The 20,024-nt window shown below is 39.4% G+C and overlaps 1 protein-coding gene across 3 annotated transcripts in view; it reads right to left on the reverse strand.

The window, feature by feature from the left end:
* The window catches only part of LOC146861851 (uncharacterized), an 84,608-nt gene that overhangs the window by 44,115 nt on the left and 20,469 nt on the right, over positions 1 to 20,024 (reverse strand). For all 3 annotated transcript variants that reach the window (XM_085641014.1, XM_085641015.1, XM_085641016.1), the window contains exons 3-5: positions 14,498 to 14,605; positions 10,115 to 10,228; positions 7,341 to 7,451 (exon numbers count right to left, since the gene is read on the reverse strand). In XM_085641014.1, the coding sequence (XP_085497140.1) occupies positions 7,341 to 7,451; positions 10,115 to 10,228; positions 14,498 to 14,605 (333 nt within the window). The remainder of the gene's footprint in view (positions 1 to 7,340; positions 7,452 to 10,114; positions 10,229 to 14,497; positions 14,606 to 20,024) is intronic.

A 20,024-nucleotide genomic window follows, 5' to 3' on the forward strand; every position in this document is an offset into this window, starting at 1 on the left:
AGGTGCATTTAATTTAGGACACCGGGTTAAGAATAATTTGCCAACTGCTTCAATGGCATTAGTATAGATTTGTGGGAAGAGCGAGTCATTGCCCACCTCTGACACCTTGATTATAACCTTCAGCTCAGTGATCAGCCCATCTATGTACCTTTTAATCATTGCCAGTTTGTCTGGGTGAGAAGCTACCTTCTCCCATTTCAATCTACGATTGCCAGCATATGGGATCACCTCCTTTGTTGTCATTAATTTGGCTGGGTTTTGATTGCTTTTTAAGTCCCGCCATCTTAAAGACATACATAAGGGATTGTGGTCACTATCTTGTGAGGGGCTCACCTCCATGTCAACCAGATCATGCCACATAGTGACGTCCAATAAAATATAGTCAATTCTGGACGGACTGTTGAGTCTATTAAAAGTCATTGCCCCGTCCCGATCGGAAGGGGATCTACCATTTACTGCTCTTAGGTTATGGTCCACCGTAAGGGTGTTAATCTGTAGCGCCTTTGCAGACCACTTTTTAATCGGGGGTAATGTCAAGGCAGGAATAGACCAGCTAGCATCGTCCTCCTCTAGGCCCAGGGGATCATCCTCACTTAAAGGTTCGAATGTACAGTTAAAATCTCCCCCCACAAGTATTTTAGAATTTAATGGGCACTTAGCTAATACCTGGTCCAAAGTTATAAAAGTACAAGACAATTTACCACCCTGAGTCCCTCTAGCGTAGATATTAAAAAGCTCCAACTTGTTTCCCCGTGCCTGGCCTGGCAAGGTAAGGTGTTGAATATCCCTACACTCGGAATCATGAGCTGAAATATTCCAGTTTAGATCAACTTTTATCCAAATGTGTAGGCCCCCAGAAGGTCTACCCTTGCCACTGCTGTGAGCAGGTACACAGAAGGTGGCATATCCCGATTTGTAAATTGGAACTAAGCTCCAGGTTTCTTGGAACATACATATATCAAATTTTTCGATAAAGATGTTCCAGTCCGGGATAGTTAGTTTCCTTTCTAACCCTGCTATATTCCAGGATATCAGTCGAATAACATCTTTCCCACTAGGGGGTGGAGGGGGAATAACTCCTATTTCCTTGTCTATACTCCCTGGAGTGGGTATTCCGGAATACACTTCCCAGTTTACTAGCTGGGTGTTATTGCTACTACTCTCTCCCACAGGCAAAGTATGGGTAGGGGGACGAGAGCGAATGGCGGCACTGTTTTCCGCACCCAGGAGAAACCCATCACTGCATTGGGGATCATCAGCCTCATTAGATAACACAATATCGTTCCCCACAACTCCACCTCCAATTTGACTTTCCCTCATTCCCTGCCCAAACTGTAATTTTCAATCACAATCATCCATGTCGGAAAAAACATCAAACCTATTCCCTAATTCTAGTCTTTATTACATCTACTATGTATCTGCCCGGCTCTATACAATACGAGGAAGATCCTTTTAAGGACAATCTTGAGAGAAGAACAATTAAGGACTTGCAGAGTGGCAGTCATATAATGTCTCAGTGGTTCCTCTGTTCAACTGTCGAGTAAAACAATAAAATTCCTGAACATAGCAGCAAAAGAACTTGAAAAGAAGGACTAAGTGATCAAAGAATTTGATAAGGACAGATGACCAGTAGTCCATCAAGCAGTCGGGCTGAGTCCTCCTCAGAACTTTTAAACAGCTTTATTCTCTCCCTTTCCCCTCTTCGGCACAAGAACTTTACCTGAAGCAAGAGGCATAGACATGTTTCCAACTACATTTTAAAGACCTCTGGTCGAGATATCATTTTTACAAAGATTTTGGACCTTGGAATAATTACTTCACTATTTATAAAAAATGGTTTGCTGCAATTTTGATCTTGTTTACCGTGTATATCCCATGGCGGTATGTTCCACCCTTTTATGATTTTATGAACTCAAATAAAAGCATTTTTTTTACTACTATCCCGTCGTCTGTCGACTCCCCCCCACCTACTTGTGCCGGCCGCGCCTGGCACGTTAGTAAGGATTAAAAATAACCCGCAATTGATAGGCTAAACAAACTGTTTACGGAATGTGACAGTACTGCGTAAAAGCAGCGAAAAAAACACACTTTGAACCATTAGAAACAGAGAGTGCACCGAGGAAAGAAAACTCACAGGCAAGAAAAATAAATTGTGATTACAGTAAATAGGATCATGACTGAAAAACGTTAACGGCTTATGAAGGCTATAGAGTACTTTTAAAAGAAAAGCACCCAAGCGGACGTACACGCCTATGTAGAAAAGAGTGCGTCTGATGTAGCCAACAATTGAAGATCTTGTTAGTGTGGATTAAAAAGATACAGAGATCCTAATGTTCTAATACAATGTGTGGTGTTTTCAATGCCACCTAACCTAATATATCAGCCTCAGAAGGCTGAGGGACTAAGATGGTGCTAAAAGCATTGTACAAAAAGATTGGCAGTAGCAAAGTACTGTGTTTTCCTTGTCTAATAGTTGAAATGTAATTTTAGTATTTCACATAAAAAAATAGAAAAGTGTGTTAGATTTTACAGGACACTAAACTTTAAAGGATGGCTTGCTCATGAATGTTTAATAGTCAGGATACTGTTGGGATCAATTTTCTTTAAATTAGAAAACAATATAAAAAAATAATAATTCATTTCGCGGTTTCATGAATTTGTTATTGATGCAGCCGACCCATGTTAGGCCTGCCACGGCTAAGATTGAGAGAGTAGGTAAATGTGTGGGCAAATGGGTCTCACAGTCGGTGTAACAGGAGCAGTTGCACCGTGCCCCATGAGTATTAAAGGCTCATTGTTCAATGTCATTTAATAACCAAAACTGAAGATGTGAAGTAAGCATTTCCTTGTTTTTACAGGGAGCAGTCATGCATGCCATGGAATTATTGCGGGAGTATTTAAATTTGTCAGCGTTGTTTTGCTTTAATTTCAGGCTCGCTTTGCACATCAAGTATCTTTCTTTGTTGCCGTGTACATGTAGAACGTTTTTTCTTAACCCCTGCACCCCTGTGGTCTGTATCGCCTCCTTTTAAAACTGCAAAACACATATTAATACTTTATCATGTATGTTAATACATTTCTATATTCATGCTTGGAGCAAAAACATTATTTTTCTAACTGCACATCCCATGTTTTTGTAGTTTTATTTTAAGATTTTTAATAACCAGCCTTTCACGTTACCAGCATTGTGTCTGTTTTAACATATTGCTTTAGCATAAATTTCTGTTTGTTAAAGTCCCGCAATGCACACTAGTGGGCATTTTGCAAAAGCATGTTGTTGCTGAAAATGTGAACTTTAAAATGTATTACTGCTGATATAAAAGAGATGCCAAAAACGTATAAGCGATAAAATTGATTGTTTAGGATGTTCGCAGCTGCATAAAAACCCATTAGTGTGCACTGCAGGAGTTTAACAATCAGGAATCAATGGCTAAGAAGTATGTTAAAAACAGACACAAGCAAAAAGAACAGATGATAGATGGAATGCAGAACAAATCAAACATTTGTCCCCAGTCACAGATCTGTGTTTAATCCATAATGTTTTTGCTCACTATGCCACCCAAGTTTGGATCCAACCATATGCAAATCAGTCTTGACCCTGCTCCTCATGGGAACAGTCCAGACCGAACTGCCAAGGCAGGTCTTCCCTGGACCAGAAACAATCATACTGGGACCAGTTTTGGGGATTCACTCGTCATCAACCAGGTTAGCTTTAATCCAGTGGTACAGCAAGCAAGGGACCCACGTCTCAACATACCTTTGGCCACTTAGGGCGAACGTAGCAAACATAACAGGATGATGGACGGGGTGCTGAAACATTTCAACCGTTCACCTCTAGTCAAGAGATCTGGGTCTAATCCATTGGTCTTTTGCTCACCATGCCACCCCAGTTTGGACCCAACCATATGCAAATCAGTTTTGACCCTGCTCCCCACTGGAACAATCCAATCTGAACTGCCAAGCCAGGTCCTCCCTGTACTGGAAACAAGCCTCCTGGGACAGACACAGAACACAGGGTTGCTTGTAATGAGAAAGAGTGGTGTTTAAAAGTATTAAAATAAAGCTACAAATGCGGATGCACATTTCAAAAAGGAATATTGTTGCTACAAGCATGAACATAGAAACAGATAAATATAAACGACAAAGCATAAATGTATGCTTAAGAGGTGTGCAAAGGACGCAATACTGGGCGCCCAGGGGCATGCGTCTTAACAAAGTTATATGTGTAAACGACAACAACGCCACTTACTGCACAAAAGGAGTCTAAAACCAAAGCCAATAAAGCTGAAAAACGTTATATAAGAGCTGCAATACGAAGCGCAGTCTGTCTGTTTTAAGGGGAAACACGAGTGAGAAATGGAAAACATTCACTCTCATGAAGTTCTTCCACAAAAATAAAAAAATTGTTCCTGAAGAGCGAGCACTCATGGGAGAATAGGAGCTGCCAATAAGAGAGATGGTAAAAAGGCCATGATCCACAGGAGGGACAAACACAACCTGCAGAAGCTAAAACAAATGCAAGCAAATGCGAATGACTAAAAAGCAGAGCCAAAGCTAATCAATGGACGGTTAGCTTCTGCAATGCCCCCAAGATGTCTGGTAGGCTTTAACCTAAATATAAGGGCAGTATAATGATAGATTTTAGGAGTCAGATCAGAAGAGCCATTACAGTTACAGGTAAAGAAATATACGGCGTCAGAGATTTCATTCACATACATGAAAATCTGCAAAGAGTACGTTTCTGACTTTTCAAAGTATGTGCGTAAATCGAGTCCTGCGCGACAAATGCTTTAGAAACACAATGAATGCACAATCTATCAAAGATAATCTTTGTCTCAAGGTAAATTGGAATTTCACGACCAGCAAAAAGAGGCCACGTAAATGATGAACACTAAGGGCATCATAATGCTGCCGAGCGGTTGGACCACCGCCCACCATCACGTCGCTATGAGCAAGCGGCACATCTTTTGGATTTAACTTCGGCGAAATACAGATTTGGGTGGATTTTGGACCAGAGGGTTCATTTACAACCTGATTAACGGTCATCGATCTCTTAACCACCAGGCATTTATTGCTGGGACAAGTGGGAGGCTTTTCAGCTACCACGTGTTTTGATTGTGGATAATAGTATAAAGTCTAAACATTATTCCCATCACTTCCGAAGGGTTCTTCATCTCCATACCAAATGTCCTGAAGATGGTCTAGCGGATATAGACAACTTTAGACCCAAATGTCGACAGTTACACCTATTTTTGTATCATTGTATTGAAGGTTATGTTGTCCGTATAGTTGGGTTACATTTCCCTACGAATATTTAGAAAAGGTGTTCACAATTGTAACAATGAATTATTTGTAACATCAAATCATTGTAACTTCTGGTTGCATTGTGTTTTCTATGGAATATTTTTTACCTTTTTGTACCCTTTGCAATTTTTGGTCAATATAAATTTACTCTTTGAATACATATACCCGGGTTATAAATATTACTTTGAAGATCTGTTCATATGTAAATAATCAGAATTGTATCCAAAGTAACTGAACTACAAAAAACTGGAAAGAGTTTGTTTACATTGAGTGCAGAAATTATTATGAATATATGGTTTAGTAAATCCCTTGTAGGCTCACATACCTGCTAACATTGGTCTGACTGTCACATTACAACGCAGGCCATATGTCGGTGGGACTGTCACCGATGGCCTGTCAGTGGTGGTCTCAACGGCATTGTAATCAGGACCTACGTTTGGAAATGCATATACATAATATAATATTACAAGGCAAAACTCTGTGTGCCAAGCAAAAAGGAAATAAAAGGAAAAGGTGCAGGGATTTCATTACTTAAGTGTCTCACTGGTGCAGCAGACCTTCGTCCATTTTGTTTGCACACTATGGGCCTCATGTAGGAAGCCAAATACCGGTCGGTAACGGCCGATTTTCGGTAATTATACCGTTACCGACCGGTATTTTGGCTTTTGATATGTAGGGGGAGAATTTCATGATTCGGTATTTACCGAATCGGTAAAATTACCGAATCGGTAATATTACCGAATCGGTAATATTACCGATTCGGTAAATACCGAATCATGAAATGAGATGTAGGGGGAGTGTGTGGTAGGTGTGGGGATTCGTTATTTACCACCAACTAAAGGTTGGTGGTAAATGACGAATATGTGTAAAAAAGCATTTTTGTGCACGTTTAAGTGTGCAATGTGGCAGACATACATGCCCTTAGGGCATGTATGTGCGCCACATGTGCACACATGGCCGAATCAGGGGTGCAACAGGGTGTCAATGTGACACCCTGCCACCCTTGCATGTGCTCCCCCATTACCGAATCGGTAGGTATGCCTCATTACCGAATCGGTAAATACCGATTCGGTAATTACCGAATTTTTCCGCATCTGTAATATTTACCGACTCATTACCTACATTGCATTTACCACTTCATAAATACCGAATCGGTATGATTCGGTATTTATGAAGTGGTAAATGCCAGCCCACCTACATAAGGCCCTATGACACTTATGTATTACAGAATGGGTCACAGACACTTGCATAGCACCTTCTGTAATGTCAAGTTTGTGTGCACAGATTTGCCACTTCTAGAATATCACAGGGGTATTCACTCATTTGCATGTTTCTGCATCTTCTCTGTAAGACCGCGTTGGGTACTTTGGCAAAATTCTTTTAGGAGGCACAATAAACCTGAGCTGGGGTTCCTGCAAAAACAGGCCAGTAAGTCTGTAGCGAAAAACAAAGTGTCAGTTTGAAACCACAACTCTGCCTTTCACCCCCTCCCCCCCCCCATCCCCCAGTACAGGTGCAAGCTCTCAAATTTAATGTCTAGAGTGCATTGGTTGTTGGGTGCGCACTGGTGCTTGCTGGGACTATGCACCTGTTTCAGTATGGTGCCTTCATGGGCCTGGTAGGACCATGGATTGAAAACAGACCTTGAAGAATGATTCAAGGCAATGGTGATGAAACGTGACATGAAAGACTTCCCCATTCTATGATTGTGTGCCTACATCTGTCTATGGAAACAAATTGAGGCCAAAGAGAATAGGTATAAGAGACTTTTTAACATAGATGAACAGTAGAAAAAGCGAGTTGCCATCGAGGGGTGACAAATGTGGCTGTTACCGACAAAGCTGCAGGACTATTTAGCAAATGCAAACATGTGTTCCTTCATATATACAGACAAGACTGACTTTAACATTACTGGGGTTAAGTTAACTGGGATGATTATTAATCCTTGTAACTAAATTTTTTGCATTCAGGTAATATAATGTAATTTCTAATGTGCATTATCTTGTGGAAACAAAATGATAAGATATTTTCCTGACCTGATGTAGGGTCATCTTGACTGTCCCTCGTATATATGTCAGGAGCATCTTTCTGGTATTGGCAGGTTTTTGAGGTTCTGTACGCCGCATCTGGCTTAACAATCACATGTCCTGAGAATCAAAGAGAAAAAAACATGATCTGAACTGTCACAGAAAAGATTGTGTCATCCGAATAACAACTTACCTTGCTAATGAGTTCCATTCAGATCAATTGTACGTAAATTCATCTTATGAGAATATCTTGAAAATCTTTAACGAGTCCAGTCTGCATGTCTCCCTCCACTCAGTGTCATGACGCATGGCCACACAATATCAGTCTGGCAAACCAATCCGTCAGACTTGGGAACTAATAGATTCAAATTTGTGTTAGTGAGACCACAAAGACAGGTGATCTCTTTAAAGAAGTGATTAAAACGAGACTTCCTGCTAAACAGTAATAGAGTCAGAAAAATCTATTTATTCTAATGTGCCGCAATCTGTTTTGCACAGGCAAAAAGCTAGACATCAAGATCCAACTCAAGAGTGTGGCAAGGCTTCTATGTGTATTATTCTGTGTTGCATGCAATACAGGCATGGTTCCATACAATACCACCTAACATAACATTGTCTTTGCTTTTGGACAGTGCGTGTGTTGTGCAAGTGAAAGGCCTAGAAAGCAGGCTAACGTGTTTTTCCAGCTCATAAATAGGTACTTGGATTGCCCTTGTTTTACTCATGTTAAAAGAACCAAAAAGGAAAATGTCCAAACTCTGGTGTATGCAATGTTTGTAAAGGTGATAGCTGAAAGATAGCTATGAGAGGGATGAACGTGTCTGTTTGTTCCTGTAGGAAGAAGGAAGGAAAGTAGCAATACATGTCTGAATACTCTTTTTGAAACAAGAAGCATAGTTCAGATATCTTGTATAATGATATGGGAGCAACGCATTAACCAACCCCTTGCTCCATTGAGCACAAGGCCTAGAAAAGGCATTTAAGGCATCGACACAAGGGCGATTCAAAGCCTCATTGCTGGAGGGAGTGCTCAAACATGGAGGTCCAGCTTGAAGCCTGAAGATGCCACAAGGTACGTGTGGAGACATTTCATGACGCAGCATATTAACATATTATGTAACACTTACCCAACCCAGCTGTAAGATGGCTGGTTACAACCAACTGAAGTCAAACTATTAGGATAGGGAGATGTGATGAAATATGACTGGGGCCTATTTGACCTTTGCCCTAAATTGCATCATTGCTGCTGAGCTGTATATAATACTTACAATCATTCTAGTGTACATGATTTATATAAATATAGAGTATAATAAATAATCATTTAGTAAAACACCTACTATTGTGTCTGTGTGTGTACTGATTTCAGTGGAGTGATCGAGAATGTGACTACTACTTTTTATTGGAGATTCTCCGACAGATTTGTCTGACACCACTCGAGCCTACCTCAGGAGAGAAAGAAAAGGTTGTGCTTGCCTCTGGGGGATTAGGGGAGCTACCTGGTGTGACTCCAATAAATTAGGGCTAACGCACCATGGTGCCCAACATAGAGCCTGGACCAGGAGGGTGCGGTACCCCAGAACTAAGTTGCCACACAAACATGACCAGAGATGCCCAGAGGTATTTTATGACCTTCCTCCGTACTCGGGAATGTGTCCCCTTGCCTGACTTAGGTTTGTTGCATGCTTAACAGGTACAAAGGATCTTCTGAAATTGTCTGTAGTGATTTTAAGGCTTCATAAACAAATGCAGGAAAAGCAGAGGAGGAATAACTAGAAAGAGTGGATATGTGAAAGAAAATGCGCCCTGTCCCTACTGCCTATCGGACAGCAAGGGGATTCCCATTAACCGATGGAGAAAGCACGTTGGTGGTCAAAGCAGACCTTGCATGTGCCACTGACATATTATATTTGTGAACTGAAACAGAAGCTGCAAATAGAGAGGGACTATTCACATGTTATGCAATAATAAAGCAAATATAGATCTCTATATACACATAGAATAGATAGAATAGATAGATAGGATAGAATAGATAGATAGATAGAATAGATAGATAGATAGATAGATAGATAGATAGATAGATAGATAGATAGATAGATAGATAGATAGATAGATAGATAGATAGATAGATAGATAGATAGATAGATAGATAGATAGATAGATAGATAGATAGATAGATAGATAGATAGATAGATAGATAGATAGATAGATAGATAGATAGATAGATAGATAGATAGATAGATAGATAGATAGATAGATAGATAGATAGATAGATAGGATAGATAGGATAGATAGGATTGGATTTATGGGGGTTACCCTGTGAATAAAAAGTTAATTACCAGAAACACAGTAGATGCTGCACCACCATCATCCAAGAAAAAAAGTTACATTCATTTTGAATGAAAACGATATTTTTTTTTATCCGATCTGATAGTGATGTTAAAAAAACAAAATAACAATGAATCTCAAACTTTCTCTCACACTAAACTCTAGAGATTAAAATCAAAAGTACGTAATTGATCTGAAATAGTCACATGGAACCCTTTGGACTTTGTTACATACAAAATGGGTGATCTGCAATGTAATCGAACAAGCAATCCAGCTTTTACAATATGTTCCATAACATGTCTAGAGGACAAAAAGTAGCGTGTCGGGCTCAGTAATTTGAATAACATGTTTGCTTTCAGTGGACAAAACAGGGTTAGGCTCAGTTTATGGAGTATTTGATGCCCAAGTGCATACTGTTTCATCAGGACCAAACAAATTTGTCACCATGTCTTCCTAACCTGTGATGGGATCATCATGGGTGTCCTTTGGATCGGGGTCTGGAGCAGCTTTCAGATGGTTGGCTGACATTTTTATTTTCCTGAGTGGCCCCTCAGACTTCAAAGTCTCATCTCCTGCCAAAAAAAGGCCAAAACAAACTTCACATTCACACAAAAGAGTTCAATTTGCATACGTTACTTGTTTTAAGTATCTTACAAGCGGGAAATGTCAGAAAGAACATTTCCTAAAAGTGCACAAGGAATTTGTGGGGTAGAAATGGCAGCAGACTGATATCAATGTTGGCCTACGCTACTGAAAAATCTTCCCTGCACTGGTTGCACATCAGATTATTGACTACATAAATATTGTGTCACAAGAACATTGTAGTAAACATATCAACAACCAATTTATATATTGATGGGTATTGAATTACTATGCTTAACTCCAAATGTAGGTATCTTGAAGATGCACATAGTCATGGTGCATAAAGTTAAGAATAGTAAAACTACACTTTCATATAAAACTTACCTTGTCAATATTTTGGTAATCTCTCATTTTGCTGTGACACTGTTGTAGTGGGAATTTTAAACTCAGTCATTCAGTACCAAGCATACCACTGTAGCTCAGAATACCCCAGAATAAGCAGTGAGATTGCCCCAGGACTGCAATATTACTTGTGTGACCTTTACTCAATTAAGAAGACTATTTAGGATGACACTGACATTTTAGAATGAGATGCTTCAAACTGCTGCTGAATACAGCAGAGTGCTGCTGCTTTCCGACATGTGACTCTGATCCTTTCATTTGCATTGTTGTTCTCCACCACTGAGACAATGAATGATTGTAACTCATATAGCACATAGCTGCTTCAATCAAAGCAGCCCGGAGGTACAGTACGTAACCCTAAACAGCTCACACCTATTGTAAAAGGAACGTTTTCATGTTATTTTTTAAATTAGGTTCAGCGATGGTCTTCCTTAACTCAATGGGTAGCTCATTCCAGAGCTGGCTGCCAAGAATGAAACTGCGTGACGCCCCCTTTTGGTTCTTAGGGATTGTCAGGAAACCTTGCTTTGCCCTTCAGAACATATCTGAGATTGGTATGTAGGCAGACAATCTATCCCTAAAAAAAAGGGTCTGTTTTTCTGGACTTTTGTGACCATCAGGGCCTTAACCTGCATTTGTTTTTTAACTGGGAGCCAATACAATTGTTTCAAGCGGGCAGAGATAGAATGCCATCCTGGGATGTTAACTACCCTGGAAGCAGGCAGAGACAAGCCTGTTCAGACACCCTAAGCAAGATGCATGATCCTTTACATTTGTTTTCATGAGCTACTGGCTAGACCGCTTGTCTTTTACTACTGGAGCTCAAGACCACAAGGACCTGCAAAGTTGCAAGTCTGGGTATGGTCCCGCCAGCTATGTTGGCTTGTCTGTGCACACAAGGGTACTTTAGAGCTATAGCTGCATGAGGTTTCCACATTCAAACATTTCCCCTGCATCACTGTGAAATGATCTATCATACATCTTTATATACAGGGAATGTAGGTGGAAGTAATTGGGTGGTTCCTCCCTTGTTACTGCTAAATCTTTCTCTAATTTCCAGAGCTATGGAAACTAATATCAGCACTATATCAGTGACAGTCTAATATACAGAAGGAAAGATTTTTTTTACTAAATCAGGCTGTATGTGTGCTGTCATAAAGAGAAAGTCTCTGAAGGTATCTCTTGCCATCTCAATTTTAAAAAAGTATAAAAAAAGAAGCGATCAGTATCTCCTGATACGACTACCAGCCACTGCTTGGTCATTTTCTAGTCAAATAACTTCAGCTTGCAAAGACGCTGCTGCATCAGCTGGAATTGCAGGATTCCAGCTCTTCACATAAACAACTGAAGGAGACAGCTATCCAAATTAGCTCTAGGACCTCTCCAGCAAAAGCAGCAGGTTATTTTTATTGGAGTTCTTTAGCTGTGTCTCCACTAATGCATTCTCCAGCCCCCATTTCCTCTCTACTGCTTCCTTCTTTTCTCTGCATGGAAGGTAGTCTTTGCCGAGAGTGCAAAGAACTTGTGGCATCATGTGGTTGTATTTCATTAGTCAGTCTCTTTAGAAGAAGCTTGCAGACCAGCTTCTTTAGTTCTAATAGTTACTGTCCAATCTCAGAAAAGTTACCCGTTTTGTCTTTATAAAATATTTCTGGACGGCCCCCGCTGAATGGTCCTCTGGAGGGCTAGCAAGGAAGAGGGCTTTCTACAGGATGGTGAACATGAATGGCTATTTAAAAAATAAACTCAGTTGGAAACACTCCGTACCAGGAAGGTCATCAAACAACAAATTCAAAAAAAGAGGAACACTGTGAAACAACAATCACTGGAGTCACATACTTGGATCTTGTGAATCATGAGATAGTGCATCCAATGCACCAAAGCTAGGGATCAAAATCCCCTTTCCACTCTTTTTATTGTCAGTAACAGATATAACAGAGTCAGAGATTGAATCAAGGAATATACTAATTCTATAGAGGAGACTTGACTTCTAAAGCTTAATTTAAAAGTATCTACCCAATGCCGACAAAGGAATCAAAATACAGACAGAGACACTTATAGAGATAAAGCAAATATGTCCATATAACAGATGCTTAATAAACTGGAGTTACTGACTAAAAGACAGGAAAACAGAGACCAAAACACTAGGAGATGCAAACCATAATCTAAGAAGGAATGTAATTAGCAGTACTAGATGGATTTCATTGTAACCAACAACCTGCTGAAGCTCAAGAATATTTGTCAGGTTCTGCCACCAGGGTGGAAGTTATGCAGGTTTTACAGAGGTTATGTAATAATACATTGGCTGGTAATCATGGGAATCCGGATTCATTTTATAAAACATTAAAAAAATGACATCATGCCAATACTCGCTTCATTGCTCAGATGGCATCACTAGGAAGCTGCAGTCCATAATGCTACAATATCTAAAAAGATCCCCTCTTTATATATTCAATCTCACTCACAAACAACGAAGGCAAAAAAACTAAAAAACATAAATATGTGAGTAGGATGTCACCCAAACTTGTGCCCCTGAACAGCATGGGTACATTCCTCGTAGGAAAATCAAAGATCACTATTAGTTTGCTGTTAGTTACTCTTTCTGGTTACGCTCATGCTTGTAAGCCTCCTCTAGGAATGGCATTCTTTTATGAAGAGAAGGCCTACAGAAGAAGAAGTGGAACTTTTTCATAGTATCCATTAAAATATATGGCTTTCCTTTAGTACCGATAGATGTGGTCCATATTCAATATTGACCAATCGCTTTGGTCTGCCTCAAACAACTGCCCTGCCCTCTAGGATTGAACCATGCTGGGATGCCCACACCACTATTATTTGCATTGATTCTAGAACCATTTATTAGTTAGCTAAAGAGTTTTCATATTTCTTCTGATGATCAGGAGTTTTGTCTAGCAGCTGTCACTGATGATATATGATATAGCTATGTTCACTAAGGAACCAGAGGTTAAGACTATAGCAGGTAAACTCCAAAATAAAAGAGAACTCCATAGGTGTTGTTAGGCAGGATAAACCTGGGTTAACAATGTTTCTCATTAGTAAATTTTTTACAAGCCTGAAGTAGCACTTGGATACTTACCAAAACATAATTTATACTGTCTACAGATCAAACTATGAATACCTCACCATTTAGGTTAGGCAAGGTATTTGCTCAATGTTTTTTTAACACAAAGAGTTTTTATACATACGCCTGTGTGATAATGAGGGCGTAATTGGCAAAATTGCAGATGTAATTGCTCCTCTTTAGACCCCTTAGGTATCTTTCTGGTCGGCAGAATGCTACAACAGTTTCATCTGGAAATCTTCAAGAAAGTTAGATCAGACCATGAACCTCCCCAAAGTAATTCCTTTAGAAATCTGCATGTAACACATAGTGAAAGGGCTACTCAGTGGATCTAATCGGGTTTACTTACTGACCTTCTTTCTTCCTGTGATACTTCTAAGCTAAAAAATAAGTAATTTAGGGATGCAAGCACTGATTGACGATGGATCACATTCAACTATCTTTTCACTAAAACACTGATCCCAAATTCCAACGCAACAGTGATAAAAGCAATACAAATCTATACACCAGTTTTACAATAAAACCAATAATATTTTGGGAAGGTATAATACACTACCCCATCTATGCATTCCAAATGCTCAAAGGAAAGGGCTGATCTTACACAAATAGTGACATACTTGCATGATCTAAGAGAAAATTGGGAAAGGCATATTAAAAATAATGTTAGCGTATTGTAACAATGAAGTAATAGAGAAGGACCAAAGGAAAAGAAAAGAGAAAGGGTGTGATTCCTTCTCTCACCTCCTGACCAATGACTTCTACATTTCCTACTTACTTAGGTCAAGGTTCATACTACTTATTTCAGAGTCCATGTCGTCAATCTGATCCATTTTTTCTTTTGTTTTAGATTTTAAGGAAAAGACTGAGGTGGCAATCAGAGGACCTGTTGTGAAAAGAAAACAATCATGCAGAAACAGTTTGTTATAAAATGATGAAATGTGCAAGGATAGCTACAACATTTTACAAAAGACATGTGGTATGAGAAAACTCAACTCTAGATCATTATAAATGGATGAAAAACATCAGATGGGAGATTATCGAAAGATGGGAAATGGTGTGCTGACCTTTACATTGCAGGCAGTACATTGAAAGTTCTTACATGCATTTACAACAGGAACCACAACTTCACAGGTAAGTACTAGTTAGCAACTTAAAAAAAATGAAACGTATTCAACGATTTCCTACGTGTGTGTGTGTGGTTGTGAATAACCCTGAACTGCATCATTTATGTGGCACTTTCAGCTTGTGTTTGATTTTAATCAATATTGGGTGAAACCCTTGTGTTGAGAAAAAGCTATGCTTTTCTGCCAAGCTCTAATGATAGTGAAACACGTGTCAGAAGCTGCTTTTATTTATTCCAGATTGACTTGAAGGATATTTTACCAGTCCAAAGCTGTAATACTGTGATTGGAATAGCAAAAAAGGTATGTCATTTTTTAGCTCAATGTGGTTAGTACTAGATAATCCCATGCTTAAAGACTTTGCTGCAAAAATAGCAAAAGGCTTTGTTGCTTTTCTAACACAGCATGAATGTCATTGTGCCCATCCTAAGCCTAAAAACTCTAAAGAAAAACAGACATTTGTGGTAGGCAAATTCAGTGTTGCTGGTGTCGTAGATACACTCCATAAACAGGAGCAGCTCTCCATGTAAACCTTGGAACTACTTAAGAGTTCCTAGCCTTGATTTGCAGATATATAGATAGATAGAAATAGAAATAGACATCCCAATCCACACTCCTTGCTATTTATTGACCATGACAAAGTACGCAAGAATACACAATTTATATGCAGGCCGTCCCATATCACATCTAGACAAAGAGAGTACTCTGGAGACCAGCTCACCCTTATTTATTGTTTAGGCTTTCAATGCGTTTGAGATCCACCTACCTTTGTCAAGCAACAATGTGCCCCAAGAAGGCAGGATAGGCTGCTGACTAACCATTGTTTTTAAGGACACTATCAATCTTTCACTTATTGACACTTCGCCTGCTGATTGGGCTGAGATATGTATATTTAAGTTTGAATTCTCCCCAAAGGACTTATGGAAAGGCGCTGTAGTGTATCGCCCTACGGGGCCCAAAAAAGGATTTAGCCAGCGCCTAACTGTATATGTTGTGCCCCATGTCTTGGTATCGCAACAGTTTCTTTTGCTGGACACTTTAACTACTGTGGAGAAGACTCCCTAAATACGGAGGTAGGACAGCTTATTTCTGATTTAGCCATGCTTGGCCCTGCACCAAAACATCTAGGAACTTACCCATGCTGAAGGGCACATGTGAATCTAATGTTTATGAACGCTATATCTCTAACCTGTGAACCCCCCCCCAAATCTTTATTCTGGATGGGCCACTCACTTACCTATTTCCAGATTCCTATGTTAAAGGAGATGGGAAAAATGACAAAAGCCCATAAAAATGTTTCAAGACACCGGCGAAAAATCACTCCTGACTCTTTTGCTAAGGAGTCTGAGTTTACTGCTACATCGGTAGACTTAGACGTTGATCAAGCGATACTAGACTTCCATAGAGCCTTAACTTCAGCTCTTGATACGATTGCCCCTCATAATTTAGTTCCAGTTCCAAATATGGATTCCATGCGCTCTGGTACATACCAGAACTGAGGACAGAGAAAGCTTCTTGTAAACAATTGGAAAGACAGTGGTAGCTAACCAACAATAAAATAGAAATGGAGGCCTGTAGAGGAGCCTTAACCACCACAACATCTAAAGAGCCCAGAAATCTTACATTTCCAACCAAATCGTCCAGGCTGGTAATTCGTCCAAAGAGCTATTAATAATGCTTAACGCTTTCCTAAACCCTGGTGCCTTTTCTCAAGAAATACATGCTTCAAAAGCAATTTGCGATTCTCTGGCCAATCATTTTGAAGATAAAATCAAAGCGATCTATCAGAACTTCCTTAGCCCATCTGATCCGGCATGTGAGGAGATTAATTCCATTCTACCCCCCTCCAACAATTTGTCCTCCTAGGATCTCTGTTGCTCTTACTAATTAGCTCACCCCTGCAAATTGTTTGGTAAGGCCCAACAGCTTTGGGCCTTTGATTGGTTGCTTTCAGAACCAGGCACAGCTCCGACACCCAAACAGGTAGTCAAGAACTTGGGTGTTCGTCTCGATCAATCCCTTACTATGAAAGAGCAGGTTTTGTCTATTATAGGCACCTGCTTTCAGACAATATGCCGGTTGAGAAGAACCTTCCCATTCCTACTACTCACAGCGGGGAAAGCTGTGGTTCAGGCTCTTGTCATTAGCCATTTGGATCATGGCAATGCCCTACTGGCCCCGGCAAATAAGTTGTTGTTATCAAAACTACACCACAGCCCCTCTCATTTGCAATCTTTCATCTGGTGCTGCATTCTTTACCCTTCTGCGTTCATTACATTGGCTACCAGTCCAGAAGAGAAATATTTTCAAAATCTGTTGCATATCACACACCTCTCTGATAGGGAAAGGTCCAAGCTACCTATCTTCGAAGCTTACTCACTAACGTCCTTTCAGACTCCTAAGATCTAGCAATTAAGCTTTGCTCACCGTCCCATGGTCAGAAGGTCCTGATCTGTGAGCAGGTCCTTTTCTTGCCTAGCCACTCTTTACTGGAATGAGTTGCCAGTGCACATTCAAAAACATGTACTGATCACCTTCAATTTAGAAAATTACTCAAGACAGGGCTGTTCTAATTTTAGCAGTTTTCTCTTTGCCTGTGAACTGTTTCTGCGGCAAGATACCCCTCCCGGGGGATTAGTGTGTGTTACAAATTAAATTAACATAACATAACATCAGCTTCAAACATAAATCCAAAACTTTAGTTAGAAGTGGAAACTTTAGATTCCGTGAATTCACATAAATAATCACAAATATGAATTCATCTATTATTGCCATTAAAAAATATTATTGCACATCCAAAAAACAATTAATGAAAAGTGAAAAGGGCCTTTAATACCATAACTCAAAAACTTCTTTAAGATTCATAGCACGCAACCAGGGAATGTAAGATAACCCTAGGGAAATCCATTTAATTGTATAATCATTTCATATTCCATCCTGACCTAGTGAACTGCTTTCAAGATCATATGAATTCAGCACAAATAAAAGAATAATCACTAGTCATATAATTGGAACAGCCATTAGGTTAGAATCAATACATTCATAACAAAGTCCTTCAGCTATTCAGTCAATAGGGACCATTATTCCAAAAATCAGTCTGTACATATGATTCCATTAATCAATGTGTACGCATTATTTTTATCCATGTGCAGTCCATTCAGATTATTGACGTTCAATGAAATTATATATTTGGATTTCAGTGTGCAAAGATTTTTTTCTCAGTCATCTACTCTTTCCATCTTCATCACCATGTCGTCCAAAAAAATGTCAACATTTCATGTGTACTGTTATGCAAGCTGCAGAAGCGCCCGGCAATTGATTAACTTAAATCCATATTTCTAATCACCCTCTCCTGCCCTAAAATCCTTTTCATACTGGGAAGACAGTACTTTCAACATATCTAAGTTTACAAGTGTATTCTAGAACATATACCCATAATCTGAGGCACAAGTGACACATTTCTTTAAAGTCCTTCTGTAGCCTGGGGAAAGATCCTAACTAGATCTACTAATGTAGTATTTGGATGCTTAAATCCTCACATTTAACAAAACTCTCTTTCACTCTACTTTCCAGCTGACAACTCCTCAAACAGGCAAAAGCAAACTAATTAAAACCGTTTATCAGATTAAACTTGTTAGCTTCAGTCAAGGAAACTCTGCAATAACATACTACATGAAATCAAATTTAGCCAACTGATCCTGTGCAAAGTGCAGACATCTAAACATCAAAGAAACTCTGCACATAAATATTAAAGATTTTAACAAGATTTTTGTTTTGAGATGTTTTTGGAAATTTATTTTTATATTCTACTGTAATGAGCGACAGGAATGTGTGTGTACAATTGTTGTATGGTATTTTGTTGTGGTGGTTACATGTCATTTGTTTTTTGTACTGCTGTTTTGTGGGGTTTTTTATACTACTGTTATTGTGCTGCATTATTGCAATGCAATTATGTTGTCTTGTACTGTGGTTGTTGAGTTGAGTTATATGTTGAATGTTTTGTTCTGTTGTGACAGTTATATTTTAATTGAGTTATAATGTTGCTTTGTATATGTTATTTTGTTATTTGTATGCCAACATATGCTGCTAAGTTTCAAGCCAAAGGGAACACATGCATTGAAAATTCCTGTGACAAGCAACCATTTACCACCGTCGAAGGTGGTAAAATAGTGCTGCTCCAGCTATTCAACTTCTTAAGACACTCATCAGTCTAAAACTGTGGCAGAGACTGTATCTCACCTTACTGCTCATTTTATGTGCTACAGACTCCTTTCATTTAAAAGATTGCTTGTATCAGTATCACGTTTAAGCACTTTCCAATATTCCATAATAATGGACCTATTATCATTGGAATTTCTGGTATAATTTCCAATAAACCTACAGTTTTTTTTCCCTCCTTTGTATTTTGTGGGTGATTGTATCACAAATGTATTTTTTTCTGTCTGATCCACTCATGGTTGCAGCATTAAATACCTTTTGGGCATACACTCTTTTTTCTGAACCTCTGATTTATTGAAAAACATCAAGTAGGTTGTAATAGAACAGTGGATTCTAAGTTAGTTTCCTATAATTCATCAGCATGTTTCACCACTATATTTCCGAACATTCCTTTTGGAAGATGAGATGTTCATCAGGGTGCCTGAATTAATAAATTTGCTGCTGTATTGTTGGTCCGAGCTGAGTACTTGAAATTATTAATGTCTTTATGTATACTAAGCTGGCCACTCTTAGGAGGCAGGCTAGTGGTTAAGGCTTCAGACTCACCGCTTCAGTATTAAGGATTCTAGTCCCATGGTATTTCAAAGCAAGGGTATTGCATTCAAGGACCTGTTACAAAAGCAAATGATTTAGATCGCTGCCTTTGATCTTTTGAACAGCCTTGCATTAAGGGTTTGGAGTGTTTTTTCTGTGCCTATTCTTATCGTCACCGAAAAAGCCTACTTCCTTTTAGCGCCCATACTTGGTGATTCTCTTGCTTCTGGCCACATTATCTATCTTCAGACAACGAGCTTACTGAATATCACGTTTGTGTATGAGACAGTGTCTATCACCACCACTTACTTGTAATTTCTTGTCCCAATTCCCATATGCATAATGCGCAGTCTAGTTTTCTCCTAGGAACTGGTTCCGAAATCACCACCCCCGCTGGCCCTTTCACGCGCTCATATAAGTTGTATCTAC

Source organism: Triturus cristatus, chromosome 2_2, assembly GCF_964204655.1.
Source record: "Triturus cristatus chromosome 2_2, aTriCri1.1, whole genome shotgun sequence".
Lineage (NCBI taxonomy): Eukaryota > Metazoa > Chordata > Amphibia > Caudata > Salamandridae > Triturus > Triturus cristatus.